This window comes from Hypomesus transpacificus, chromosome 1 (assembly GCF_021917145.1).
Source record: "Hypomesus transpacificus isolate Combined female chromosome 1, fHypTra1, whole genome shotgun sequence".
Lineage (NCBI taxonomy): Eukaryota > Metazoa > Chordata > Actinopteri > Osmeriformes > Osmeridae > Hypomesus > Hypomesus transpacificus.
The window spans coordinates 4,343,376-4,357,287 of NC_061060.1; the positions used below are offsets into that span (position 1 = coordinate 4,343,376).

The 13,912-nt window shown below is 43.4% G+C and overlaps 3 protein-coding genes across 4 annotated transcripts in view; 2 read left to right on the forward strand and 1 right to left on the reverse strand.

Annotated features, from left to right (window-relative positions):
* Positions 1-43: 43 nt before the first annotated feature.
* Positions 44-1,465, forward strand: si:ch211-255i20.3 (transmembrane emp24 domain-containing protein 11). The gene is made up of 5 exons (XM_047024344.1): positions 44-235; positions 425-519; positions 641-766; positions 949-1,095; positions 1,185-1,465. Exons 1-5 carry the CDS (start codon positions 106-108, stop codon positions 1,332-1,334), a joined length of 648 nt encoding a protein of 215 aa, XP_046880300.1. The 5' UTR covers positions 44-105; the 3' UTR covers positions 1,335-1,465.
* Positions 1,466-2,085: 620 nt separating this feature from the next.
* Positions 2,086-5,753, forward strand: LOC124470515 (probable E3 SUMO-protein ligase RNF212). The gene is made up of 12 exons (XM_047024436.1): positions 2,086-2,194; positions 2,764-2,825; positions 2,975-3,049; positions 3,170-3,226; positions 3,376-3,434; positions 3,513-3,572; positions 3,815-3,876; positions 3,970-4,030; positions 4,466-4,511; positions 4,670-4,733; positions 5,218-5,287; positions 5,615-5,753. The coding sequence occupies exons 1-12, from the start codon at positions 2,086-2,088 to the stop codon at positions 5,751-5,753; spliced, it is 864 nt and encodes a 287-aa protein (XP_046880392.1).
* A 3,385-nt stretch (positions 5,754-9,138) lies between these two features.
* Positions 9,139-13,912, reverse strand: part of fgfrl1a (fibroblast growth factor receptor like 1a) — a 33,458-nt gene continuing 28,684 nt past the window's right edge. For both annotated transcript variants that reach the window (XM_047018445.1, XM_047018363.1), the window contains 3 exons: positions 13,543-13,842; positions 11,668-12,021; positions 9,139-11,331 (listed from right to left, as the gene is read on the reverse strand). In XM_047018445.1, the coding sequence (XP_046874401.1) occupies positions 10,919-11,331; positions 11,668-12,021; positions 13,543-13,842 (1,067 nt within the window). In that variant the 3' untranslated portion in view covers positions 9,139-10,918. The remainder of the gene's footprint in view (positions 11,332-11,667; positions 12,022-13,542; positions 13,843-13,912) is intronic.

The window sequence follows — 13,912 nt, forward strand, 5'->3', positions numbered from 1 at the left end:
ACCTCTCACACTACCTGAACCATTGTGCAGCTGCACCAAGGCTGGCTGTAAGACAGGGTATGTACACGAGGTGGGCCACAATAATATACAGTTGATCATTTCAGGATGGATATCAGGTGGGTTGGTGTAGTGGCACAGTGTTACCTGGTGCTCACGGCTGCTATGTACTTCGACTTGGGAGAGCAGGAGAAGAAATGCATAATTGAAGAGATCCCTGAGGATACCCTCGTCACTGGTGAGATTCAAGACATCATGAATACAATGTAGTCTGATTCTGAGGTATTTACATTCCGTGCTATTCCCATTTCACCCGAACGTTAACCCAATTAACATGTTAACATGGCGAATGTTTTATATTTAAATCGAATCTGTTCTTGATTTGTGGTTTGTGGCCTCATGTAGCCTTTCTGTGTTGTCTACTCAGGCTATTTTCTATTGGAGCCTTGGGACCACAAAAATGGAAACTCAAACTCCCCACACCTAGGCTTGACTGTTTCTGTGAGCGATCCAAACCACGAGGTGCATTTAGCTTCACCTGTGTATTTTGGATGTATATTACGAAGGCTTTGTACTGTTTATCCTGGCTCTTCAATTGGCTTCTATACACTTCGAATTGAAATACCTTCTCTCCTTGTAACAGGTGTTAATGTCTAAAAGATATGGCAGGCATGGAAAGTTCACTTTTACTTCCCATGCCTCTGGGTCACATTTTCTGTGCATGCAAACCAACTCAACAAGGTTTTCAGTCTTTGCTGCTGAAAGATTGGTGAGAAATGCCTCTATTTACACACTTGGGAACACACAAGACCCAAAAGTCTACACCAATCAACATTTTTATTAAATTAAATACAAAATTAAATACAATTAAAGTACCGCAACACCCACCCTAACACTTTGAATAAACCAACATGCTAAAAATAGACTCTAATGCTTTTCTCCCTATGTTAGAAAATCCATCTAGACATTCATATGGGTGAGCATTCAATAGACCCCAATGCTGAGAAGGCCAAAGACACAGTCCAAACCATGGAGAACAGTCTGAGTCACCTGATAGACCAGATACAGTACATAAGCAGGCAGCAGAACTTCCAGAGGGTAAGGTCTCGAACACATCCAGTGTGTTTGAGAGTGTCTAAATTGATGGCGAAAGTCAGCGACTCACCTCTGTTCTTTTCCATCCAAAGGAGCGGGAGGAGACTTTCCGCCAGATCAGCGAGGAGACAAATGGGAAGGTTCTCTGGTGGGCTGTGGTGCAGACCTCCATTCTGCTGTCAGTCGGCATTTGGCAAATGAAAAGACTGAAGAACTTCTTCATTGAAAAAAAGCTGGTCTGAGAAGCTTGATTCGCCGATATCAGAGTGTACAATGTAATGGTATTACCTGAGGGGTAATATAAAATAACTAAATTGTCTTCAACTTGCTTTAGATAGCCTAACTGTTTAATAAAAAAGAATGTAAACACATTATTATCTCAGTGTTTGTGCATGTATTTAGAAAACATTTGATCCAATGCCACCCAAGAATAATTTGTCTTTTAATAGCTTATAAAGAAAAACTAAATAAAACAATGTAGAAGTAACAATTCGTGACTTGTATGAGAGCAGCCAATCATAACGTAACTTCATGATCTGTTTAGGATCGCAAGCACCGATGGGATAGAAAATCTAAATTTCAGGCAGCGTGTGGCATGTGCAACTAGAATCCAAGATAAAGACGTGCTATTAAGTAATTCATAATCTAGATAATGTAATACGTTTCTTTACAAAATAATACATTCTTATCTACTTCAGCTAGAAAGCTCGAATGATCCGATAATCTACTGTACTAGACTACCAGCTCGTTAGCTAGCACTAACTGTTCGTTAAATTAGTAGGCTAACAAGCCAGCTATCTGGCTAGTAATGCCTGAGCTACAAGCCAACTGTTAGCTGTGTGTTTTCTGAGTGTGTTTGTGTGTGCCAATTAACAAGCTAGCCTATCTGTAACAGTTGAAACTATAAGATTACTTGTAATGTAGGCTATAGAACTCTAGCAATTTAGCCAACTTCGTTTGACAGTGCAGGCCAGGTGACCCGAGTCAGCAAGGATGCCACACTGGATCTGCTGTAATTCTTGCTTCGAAGCCCCTGGTCCTGACCGCAAAGTAGCTGTCACAACATGTGGCCACATCATATGCAACGTGTGCTTTCAAAAAGGTAAATAAATATGTAGTGTAACAGTTAACTTCCAAAAGTACTCATAAACATACTGTGCAAACCTGAAGACAGGGCCATCTACTGATGTACTTGGGTCAATGTTCTTTAAGGCACTGGAAACCAAGTCCTTGTAAGCCCCTCCTCTCCCTCCTATGATTGTATTGACTTGTTTTTGTTTTTAGTAATGATGTACGATTTATCATTGAATCTGGTCAGATATTTTATGGGTTGTTGTCAGTGATACATGGAAGAGGTAAGACACAAAAGCAATAAGACAAAAACTTATGAAGAATGCTTGTTTCCACATTGAGCGCCTCTAGGGCGTGCTATTTATGATTTCAGACTTTTATCTTGTATCACTGCAACCATTATCATAACATTAACATTTAGCATTCTCTAGGATGAAATGCCTTGGCCCTTTCACTTTTGAAATCACAGTCAGTGACTGGAGACCCATAAAAGACCGAACCAAATTTAATCGAATAAACGTGCAACAATTCAGGATTGGTTAAATATGTTTTCCTGACACTGAATACAGTTTGGGAACTCTGTACTATTTTCGTTTCTAGGCAAGCAAGGGGAATGCTTGATATGCAAAGCAAAATGTCAAGTTAGTCCTCTTTCTGACAAAGTGAGTATACATTTTCTTCTTCAGAAGGTGTGTTTACAGCTAATATATACATATCTCTGTTCTGGTTGGACTTCTCCAGCATAGCTCTAGTGTCTATCATATTAAAAGTACATGGATATAAAAGTAAGAGATATGTTTTTTTTTTACAGAGCAGTACAGAGGTAAAGGCCCTCTTCTCTGACATCAATTCTGTGGCAACCAAACATTTTACAGAAATTAGCAAGGTAACGTCTACAGTCATTTAAAAAGACAGGAAACTATCAAATCGTTAATTGTGTCAGCCATTCATTTTATTTGTCATGAATCCATCTATTAATTCCTCATATTTTTTCGGGCCATTTTAGGTGCTATTATTCCAGGCAAGGCATCAAAGGAGACTAATGGCACATTACTACCAGAGGGTAATGATCATTTAGCTGAGTGCAAGGTTTCATAATTTATTATGACGCATGATACATTACATAATTGTTTCTCTGATTGTCAGTGTTTTATGTTGATTCATCACTAATGATCCTAACGATCTGAAACATTTTTCTTTCCATCTGTCTAGAATGAAAAACTGGAAGAAGTTCTTTTAACAATAAAGCAAGAAATGCAACAGATGTCAAAGTAGGAAAAAAACTCTACATCCCATTCAATCACTCTGGTTGTCAAACGTTTACTGATGGAAACATTCATGTTCTACAGAAAGCTCGCAGAGCAGAGCGCCTACATAGCTAAGCTGGAGAATACTCTTCAACATCAAAGGTATACATTACAAATATTTTTCAAGAATAGGTGCTTCATGGGCTTTCCAGAGTCAAGACTGCTAGACTCTCACTAGATGGCGCTCTTAGCAGTATTTGCAGCACTCTTAGCAGTATTTGCAGCACTCTTAAATGAGACCTGAAATAATGAATAAAAGCAAAACTGTTACTGAAATAGAGGAGTGTGAGTATGGACACGTTTATGTGACAGATTTTGATCATGTATCTCTTGTCCTTGTTTAGTGTACCCCTTTCCACCAAGCCAAAGAACCAGAGATCTCACAACCCATGTGGTTCAAAATCGGGTAATCTCGCCCTGTCTGATTGTTGTGACTGTGGTTTGGCCCTGGTTCCCTTTAATTTGTTGACCATGTTCAGTTCATTTCCTTCATTTGTAGTTCTACAGATCCCATATTCCTCTCCCATCTCCCTGTCTCGACAGTCCTCCACTTCTAGCCTGTGAGTACAGACACAAGCTTACATGCACATCGGATACATTATTGATGGTCTTCTACTTTCGATCGTTGTACATGTTGGGTGGGAGGTGGTAAAATGTCTTTTTATAGAGGGTTCGGTTAGTTAATAGGTTAATAGTTATCACTATTGACTCTGTTTTAGCAACTAAATGAAAAGATCCACCAAGTGGGTCCAGGTCTGGTTGTGTGTTCTCTGTGCTTCTCTCTCTGTATCCTCGGGGACCCAGACCGCAGGAACAGCACCCCTTTGCTACAGAAGATAGAGGGAATGAAAGGGGGGTGAGAGGGAGAGGGGCAACACAGTGTAAACCACAGGCCTTCCCAGGACTACATGGGCTTCATTTCTTGTTCTTATTTTCACTCCTTATGTTTGGCGTCAGATGGGATTTATGTTACTTTACGATTGAACTTTTCACAGGGTGGAAAACATGGAGGTTGATCCAAGGAGTCTGTTATTCAGGAAAGTATGTTTACTGTGCTGTTGATCTTTACTTACCAAGCATGCTGTCATTTTGTGTTATGACGGGGACACAGTCATTTACGCCCTGCATTGAAAGATTTGTAAGACCTGTTGGCTTGTGTTAATAGATTGTGTGTCTGTTCCTATCCTTTCATGGAATAGCCTGAGATATGTGGGAGTGTTCCGAGGTTGTCATTGATCAGCCCACCACAGGACGGACACATAGGTATGTCTGTTCTGCTGCAGTAACCACTCCTCCTGGTCTCTTCCTCTCCACCTCAAGCTATAAACCTCTACTCTGATCTCAGGTCCACTTCTCTTCTAACACTCCACTACCTCTCCTCTCCACATCTCAGTTCTAGCTCTCTTCCTCCACTCTACATCTCAGTTCTACCTCTCTTCTTCCACCACGTCTCAGTTCTAGCTCTCCTTTTCCTCTCCTTATCTCAGTTCTACTTCTCCTCCTCTCTACATCTCAGTTCTAGCTCTCCTCTCTCCTTCCTCCACTCCTTCCTCCACATCTCCCCCTCTTCCAGTTGTCCTCTATCCCAGCTCCAGTGCTTTAGGTGTTTATAAAGTGCATATGTTGTGATATTGATTACAGTGTGTAAAGTTAGTTTTGTGTGTACCCTGTAAGTGTATACCATTTTAGAATGTTGAAGTAATCTAAGTGGAGCCCCCCAAATGTCATAACACCGCTGTCTGTTTAGGCACCGTCTGTTATCGATCAGCCAGTCAGAAAACCATGGTCAACCGCTCGGCTTGCTCGGCCACTGTCAGGTGACACTTGCCTTTGTATTCAAGTAGAAGGAGTTATTATCACCTTGTAGTCACTGCAGGACACGGGAGTCACTCAACTGAAAATCCTCTCCTAGCTGTTTAGTTTTTTGCACTGGGCCAATTAAGCATAGAAGGTCTTAAGTGTCTCCATAGTGTGCACGAAAGTTTATATCAAGGCTATTAGCATTAAAAAGAGCTTTTCTATATGACCAAACATTTTGCATAGTTCACACTAAAGCAGAGCAGAGGTTTTCCCGCCCCAGAGTGCACTGTAGAGGGGATATTTGTGGCACAGGATGTGACATTATGTGTTTTCTGTCCCTGCAGTCGTCTGCAAGAACTCCAGATGACCCCTGAACTGTCCTACCGTGCTTCAGGTTGGGACACGCCCGTTTTCAAGCCTCCATCTGCTTTCCGCTACTCCTCCCTGTCCTCACTGGTCACACCCTCACTGGGGAAACCATAAACACACTTGTGTTGTCAGCTTCCCAGGAGGTCTTAGACCCACTGCGATTGATATTCTAAAGACGTACTGCGCAATTAAATTGATTCCTTTTAGTTTGTAACTAATAAAGACAGGGACCCTGCCTTCAGCTAAAACAGGGAGTGAATCGAGTTGAATGTGTATGTCTGTTCTACAGGGTTTCTTTCGACTCACCAAACGAGGCCCTCTGTCATAGCTGAGCTGCCTGTCCCTGCCAGGCGTTCTCAGCCGAGATGTTAGGAAACCACAAAGCAGGGTTTCAGGGTCCATTTACTGAGAAGAACACAGGCGCAAGCGTGAAGGGTGTTGGGTAATGAGGTAATTCTTCTAAGTGACTTGTCGGTCATGACAGATTTGAGGCAGAATATTTTACTGCATTCTCTTCATTTGTTCCAAGTCCCAATGAGATGGTTTATCTATCTTGGCTTGTCGTGTTATTAGGACTTGCAAGACTGGTAGACCAAAAGCTCTTGGTTTCCCATGTGGATTTATTCAGTGAGCATTTAATCTGTTTTATACCCACCATAATCCAGCTTTTACTATGGTTCATGATCATGGTTCTCATGATCTCATAACCAATACAAAAAAGACATGCTGAATGCCCGTTTAAAGGTATGAAGTTTCTAGACATTTGTAGTAAACCCATCAAAAGCTATTATAAGAGTCTTAAACAGACCTTCGATGATGATGACATTGACAGCTGACATTCAACCATTTGGAGACCAGTACAGGTTTATTGACATGTCAGAGCCAATGAGGCCGGGGAGGGGAGCATTCCCCACCACTCAAACATGGTTCGAACATGGATTTGCATGAGCCACATCCCTTGGGGAAGGAATGAACCCGAGGCATTTCTCTTCCTCAGATTTGTTTAATGTGGTAAAACCACATACATTTGTTTTTTGACAGTTGCTTTTAAATGAGGTGAAATTGGTGGCAGGGTTCACTTGTAGTGGTCTGCTCTGAATGACGTTTGTCACATACAAAACATTGTAGTCTTTTGTTTATAGCAAACATAGATAGAAGTTAGTAGTCATGTGGGCTGGTTTGTTAGTTGGTTTTGACCGTAGGAGGTTGTGTTTTTTTCCTGTTTTTATCTGCAGTTGCCCATAGCAACATGCTCCCACTTGATAGCCCTTCATAGTTGTAAACAGACACCATTTAGCGGGGCTCCGGTGTGGAGGGATGCTATTGTACAGAACAGAAGGGTCTGAACACCTGCGCTTCTCTGGGATTTAGGATCGTTTCCGTTCTCTTCGGGTCCTCTGAAGGTAAAACGATGCACGGAGGCAAGATGTCATTGTGTTAAAGACTGTTCAAGAAAAGCCTTACAGTACTGCCGTGTGTCTATCTCCCTCCCTTACTCCCCCCCCCCCCCCCCCCCCCCTCTCTCTCTTTCTCTCGCTCTCTCTCGCCCCAGGGTGTACAAATGAGTTTTCCCTGTAATTGTCTAAACTGAACAACAGGTGGCAATGTTATTCATCTATACACAGAGATTTAACAGCATGCAATTTAAAATACACTAGTTGTTTGAAAAATTTGAAAAATACTTTTTGTAGATTAGGATCTGTGTTGTGAATGTGTTGCATTTGCATACATGAATAGGACATGGTGGTCTGAAGTTTGGAAATGGGAAAAGATACATGCACACACAGAACCTAGACTGGGTAACTGACCCTTCCTGACTCCTCTCTCTTTCTCTCTCTCTGCCTCTCTCTCTCTCTCTCTCTCTCTCTCTCTCTCTCTCTCTCTCTCTCTCTGTCTCTCTCTCTCTCTCTCCCTCACACATACAAACACACACAGAAAGACAGATGCCCCACATGTGGGGGCCTTTGAAGGGGCCTGACTCAACTGCATCCCATGCTTGAGTGATGTAAGCGGGGCTGTGGAAAGATTCCTTCCCCGTCAGCCTGCCTGGCAGGATGTGTAAAGAAAGGCTGAAAGACAACACCGAGATTAGGCCGCTTTTGTCACGGCCCTGTGGCAGACTTTAAAGGCCTTGGCTCTCGTCCCATCGCGCAGATTTCTTTTCTCACTCGGCATCGCTCTCTTTTCACAGGCGAAGGTAAACATTTGGGAGGGGAGGAGAAAAGGAACCGCCGTTGCACCTTTTTAGCCTTTCTTGTGCCTTTTCATTCTCATTCCCTGTTTTTAAATGGGCAGCTTTTGTGTGGCGTCGGGAGAGAGTTCTGAGCATGGATGTGAAAGACTGGAGGTATGCAAACAGAGCGTCTGATCTCTGCCAGGGTTTCCCAGGTGTGTCCTTCATGGTCGCCGACTCTATTCACCCGGTGTTCCTTCAGAGAGGAAATACCTATACACATCACTGGACAGAATACTGTCAAGCACTATTGACACACAGTTGCTATTGATACAACGGCACAGGATTCACGCTAAATGGCTTCCGACACTTAGCGAAGTAGACACATCTGATGTGGAGCTTTGTATTCAAGTTTGTCCGCTATTAGTACCAAAACATTGTGTTTAAGGAAAGGTGATTCAGGCCATTCTTTCACAGACACATTATAATCATATGAAGCGTCGGATAGTAAGGCTTCGCTCTCATCTCTTCTTTCACCGAGTCTTCCTCCTCCAACACACAGCCATGATCTCAGCACGCTGTCTGTCAACAGCCCAGGTCTGTGCCATTACTGCATGAACCTCTCTCAACCCAGACTCGGCACGCAACACTTGTCCATCTGTCATCTTGATTGTACACAGACACTGACAGACAGGAAGTTGTGCTAAAGAATAGACTTGTCTACTGCTGCACTGGCATTTACCATAAAAATACAAGAATTTAATCTGATTCTGACTCATAGTAATGTCTGTTCTTTTTGCTGCCTTTTTTGCTCTTTTGTTTTTACAGTTTAATCTGTTTTTATGATCCTCAGGCTCTATTGTGGGAAGGGTTTTCTATTGGTTAGACTTTTCTGGCCATATATTGCTTCTTGCTCAGATTCAGTTTCTTGGACATCTGAGCTGTCACTGAGGAAAGTTCATTGCTGTGAAAAAATGGTTGCCCCGCCTCAGTCTGGTCATCCCACTGTTCTCTGTGCTACAAGTTTCACACCCACTGCTGCTACTGAGCTTTGCGGTCGAAACTGATGACTATAGCAGTTATAGTTATTTTAATTTATTTTTTTACTCCTGTCTGATTGTAATTAGGAGAAAAAAAAGCACTTAATATGACCAGTACTTACATACCCGGGCCTGGCTGAGCCCTAATGCAGTCAGTTATTGAACCAAGTATTCAATACTGTCCCAGGTTGTTTCATTGTAATGTCTGGTCCGCAGCTTGATTGTGAAAATGTTAGAAAAGTACTTTGTACTCGAGGCACTGTTTGAAAAAGTTTAAAAACAAAAACATGATTTACTTTCACTTTAATGGCATTGGTAAAATGATTAAAATATTTTCTTTTGACAAAAGCATTATTTAACCTAAAAGATGATAGTACAGGATTGTCAAAACAAATACAGTTTGTATAAGTACATGTCAATGACATATATAAATATTTTACACTTGCTAGGTATTTACTACATAGCTTACACTGTAACTATAAGACACAAATGCCATTAACGGATTCATTTCTACCAACCTTTTGGATCAAAACAGTTGCTTTAATGCCCAATTGTTTGAATAACGAAATCTCACTCAGGAAAATAAATTAAACACACCATATTGATTTTAGAATCTTGACACTCACTTAGGATTTGGGGGTCATTGAGGGGTCAAGAACAGTCCAGAACTCCCCATAGGAGAGCTGGAAACAACATCGAAGACATTTCCATCAACATATTTGGGATAAGTGCATGGATACGTAATGTGGCAGTCCGTAGCTTTGACACATAGTACATGTTACTGGGGTAAACACACAGAACAGAACACCCACTTTTCTCACAAACAACGCAACAATTTGAACATTTTTTGTGTGTGTTGCTTTTCACTCTTATCAAAAAGCATCTTAAAAAGGGGGTAATTACAAACATGAGCAGTCAAAGGCATATTGTTTAAACAGTTTCATATAGTGGTCAAAGTTATAAACGCACGCAGACTGTCCAACACACAAGAGGGCCACCTGAGATTTGAAGAGAGTAATAAGTCCTTTTGTGGTTTGGGCTAGCTTTCATGTACCACACACAGGTGTACCACCCACTGAGAGTTCCCAAAGTAACAAGCATGAAAAAACACAGTACTGTATATCTGAAGCATCACTGTAATGCTATATCATGTAATTTCAATATCAATGAACAGCTCTGATGTAGGATGATGATGATGATGATGACACATTGTCTACCCCGGTGAATGATTTTACACCAGGGGGACAAACACAGCTGAACAACGCTGGGATGAGTTTGCAGGGAAGAAACAATTGAAAATAAATCCATCTGGGTGAGCACAGTGCAGCTCAAAGCAGCATAATAGTGTGAAATTGGAGAACAAATGCAATGTGAGTCCACAGCAATGGAAGACTTTTTACTCAATACACTGTAGGCTGCAGGTGAATGTCCAACCATTTCTTCTAAAAGACTCAACAGCCCAAATTATTCTGATCCAGCTTTGAGGGGAGAAAACAGGTCACATCAGTGTCTCTGTCCATCCACCTTTCTCCGTAGTGTTGAGGCTTGTTCATAAGATGTCCCCATGTTCAGAAAGGAACAAACATTTTGAAATGACAGAGCTGACTGTATACATTCACTTCCTCCACTGTCAGTACCCAAGAGAAGGTTCCAGAACAAGAACATGGCAGATTCTTGTATATTTCTCTTTGCCTCTAAGGTTTAGATAAGATGTCATTTCAGTTAAGTTTCTTGTGAAAAGTTTTTCAGTTGCTCTGTTGGCTCAATTAGTTTGAGTTTTTTGTTTACTTTAGACAAAAGGCAATATGAAAATATATGTGATATGGATATTCAATTTTTCCTCGCAGTTTATGTGAGCTCACTGTCACAGGCTCACTGGCATGTGCCTTGACATTGTCTCGGTCGTATCTCTGTACAGTACTGTGTGGAACAGGAAAATGGTGGATGTGAACTGGCCCAATAAAAAAAAAACGGCCCATCCCATAGACGTGAGAAGCCTTCCTATTTCCACCTCAATGGCAGAAACAGAGCTTCACATTCACGCTGCTAGAACCAATCAACCGGTGCTAACACTGGCAGTGGATATGCTGATGCTGGTGCACCTTCCCTGCCACATGGGAGTGTGTGTGGGTGTGGATGTCTGTGTAGATCTTGGGATAGACCTTGGGAGTGAGAGCAGGGCCCCCCTGGACCAGGAGAAGCTGCTGCTGCTGAGCTATGTAGTCCTCGTAGGTCAACGAGCCCAGACACTCTTTATCCCCACAGGCCAAGGTGCCGGAGGAAAGGGCTCGGTCACCAGGGGGCGGGCGCTGGGATGCTGGCAGGGCCGGGGCGGCGGAGCAGTGGCGTTTCGATTGGCAGAACCAGAGGAAGGCGGTGCCGAGGATGAAGATCACGCCCGCTGGGATGCCGATGATGACAGGCCAGGGTAGGCTGGGGGACGTTGCCGTGGGGACGGGTGGGAGGTAAGGCTTGGGGTCTGAACAAGGATAGAAACACAGATGAAGCTGTCAGACATGTCAGAGTACACACCCACAACAGCTTTCATGAACCTGGACTCAAGAAATTACACGAACACACAGTATAAAAATGTATGTCTGTAAAAAAATCCAACACATCTTGGAAATGTTCATAAAATATTATTAAAAAATATATACATTATAACATAACATAATAACATAAAAAATAAATAAATCCTAGCAATTGAACATAAAAGGTAAAAACAGACAAAAGCAACAGAAATTATGACAATTAAAAAATAAAAGTTTCAGTAGGAAGGATTATAAGTGAAGACTTGATCTGTTGATTCGCTCACCCGGAAGCACGGTAAGGTAGGCGCTGCGGAAGCTGTAGCCCATGGTGTTCGCCCCCAGACAGATGTACATGCCCGCATCCTCCTCCTTGGCCCTGGTGATCAGCAGCTTGTTGAGGTAGGAGCCGTCGGGGCGCGACCACACCTCCCCTGTGGGCAGCACCACGAAGCGGTGGTCTCCCACCTCGATGGTGGAGTTGTACTTGTTCTCGTCGCCCAGCTCCACCCTTTTAAGCCACTGGATGACTGGCTTGACATCACTTCGCACCTTGCACTGGAAGGAGGTTGTCCCCCCGTAGTCAACGGTGGTATTGACCGGGTGGGTCCCGGTCAGGATGGGTTTAGAGTTGGTACGTTCTGTAACACACGTTTGACCACAAGGTTTGTTTGTGAAACTAGTAATGACATTTGGCACTACATCTCCTGATTAGTGGAGGCACAGACATACAGTATCAAATGATTTTAATCCAATTTCTCTTATGTTTTGTAGTTGAAATTAAAGGTCCCATGACATGAAATGTTCACATTAGGAGGTTATTTAACATTAATATGAGTTCCCCTAGCCTGCCTTTGGTCCCCCAGTGGCTAGAAATTTTGATATGTGTAAACCAAGCCCTGGGTATTAAGTCTCCGCCTTTGAGAAAATGAAAGTTCAAATGCTCGGTAAAATGCATTTGAATGCGGTCAAATGCTCGGTAATTTAAAAAGAAAATTCTCTCCTTATGTCGTCATAAGGAGGAAGGTTACCTCCCCTTTATCGGCTTTGCCCGCACAGAGAATTCGGCCCACCAATGAGAAAATGAGCTACGACCGTGCAAGCGCAATATTGGATTTTCCTCGAGACATCATGGCTTGGAAACGGCCGAAGCATTGCAGTTAGCCCAGCCTCTTTCTTCCTCATAGCATTTAAAGCTACAGACACCGAAACGGCACAACCTGAGGAAAGCTCATTGTGGGACTGCTCGTAGTGGCTGTAATTCTGCACCAAGGCTGAATTTCGGGAAAGAGACTTCAGATACAATATTAGGGGACAACTAAGGCCTATATAAAAGCATCCAAAAACTGCATGTCATGGGATATTTAAACTATTGCAGGGGGAGAGATGTCATAAGAAGTTCTCATCCCAGGCTACTATGCACCAGTAAGGATTCTTACAATGGCGCTAAGGAGCTACGAGTTCATCGCTTCTTCAATGAGTTGGCTGATGTGACATATTCACAGCCTAGTTATTTATTCAGCAGTTGACACACTTACATAACTCTCTCTATGTAGAAACATGTGTTTCAGGAGTCCAACCACAGCTGGGATTTAATGTGCAGCACATGGGACGTCTGGGAGAGAACCTGGTCAGCTCAACAGAGCCTCATCATCGCTTCCTCTGACCCAACAAACCGACACCAACCGACATGAAAACAAACCTATGCTCAAACCCAACATTTAGTCCGAGCCAGTCTGACAAGTGCACTGACGTTAGTTTCAGAAGTTCTCAAGTGTTATGGAGCACAGTGCCTGCAATGACTGAATTCAGGAATACCTGCACTGGCACAAGATTTTATATTTTCGTAAGCAGCAAGCAAGTATGCTGTTCAACACTCTTGTCAGGATTCCTCTGATGGATGTACCTTCCACCCACATCACTGGATACAGGAACGAAAGATGCAAACACTGAGGGACTGGTGGAAAACCTTTCTTTAGTGACTCAACACACTGAACACCCTCGACTTAGCGTGACATCAGTTAAGATGTCTGAGCAATAATACCTTCATCAGGCCATGCTTTGAGCATGAATCACCCCCTTCCGACTCAAACGAGGGCACGGTAATTCACGGCAAGATCGACCTCCTTCCATCAAACGTGTTCATAAGCGGAGATACTTACGTATGACCTCCACCTTGTAGGTGGCGTTGATCTCCCCTGCTCGGTTGGAGACGTGGCAGGTGTACCTGCCGCTCTGCTCGGGCGTCAGGTTCTTGAGACTGAGGGTCCACTTCTTCTTGCGGCCCTCGGCCCCGCCCGTCCCTTCGCCCGCGTCCCCCAGCAGTGGACGGCTGTCCTTCAGCCAAACGATGTCTGGCCGCGGGTTCCCGCTGGCCGTGCACTTCAGCCGCACCGAGCTGCCCACGGGGCGGGCGATGACGCGCTTCCTCATCTTCGCCGGCTGCGTGAACCGTGGACGGACTGGGTGGTCCATGAGTGGAGGAGAGGAGAGAGGGAGGGGAGAGAGGGGAGAGGGAGAAGAGAGAGGGAG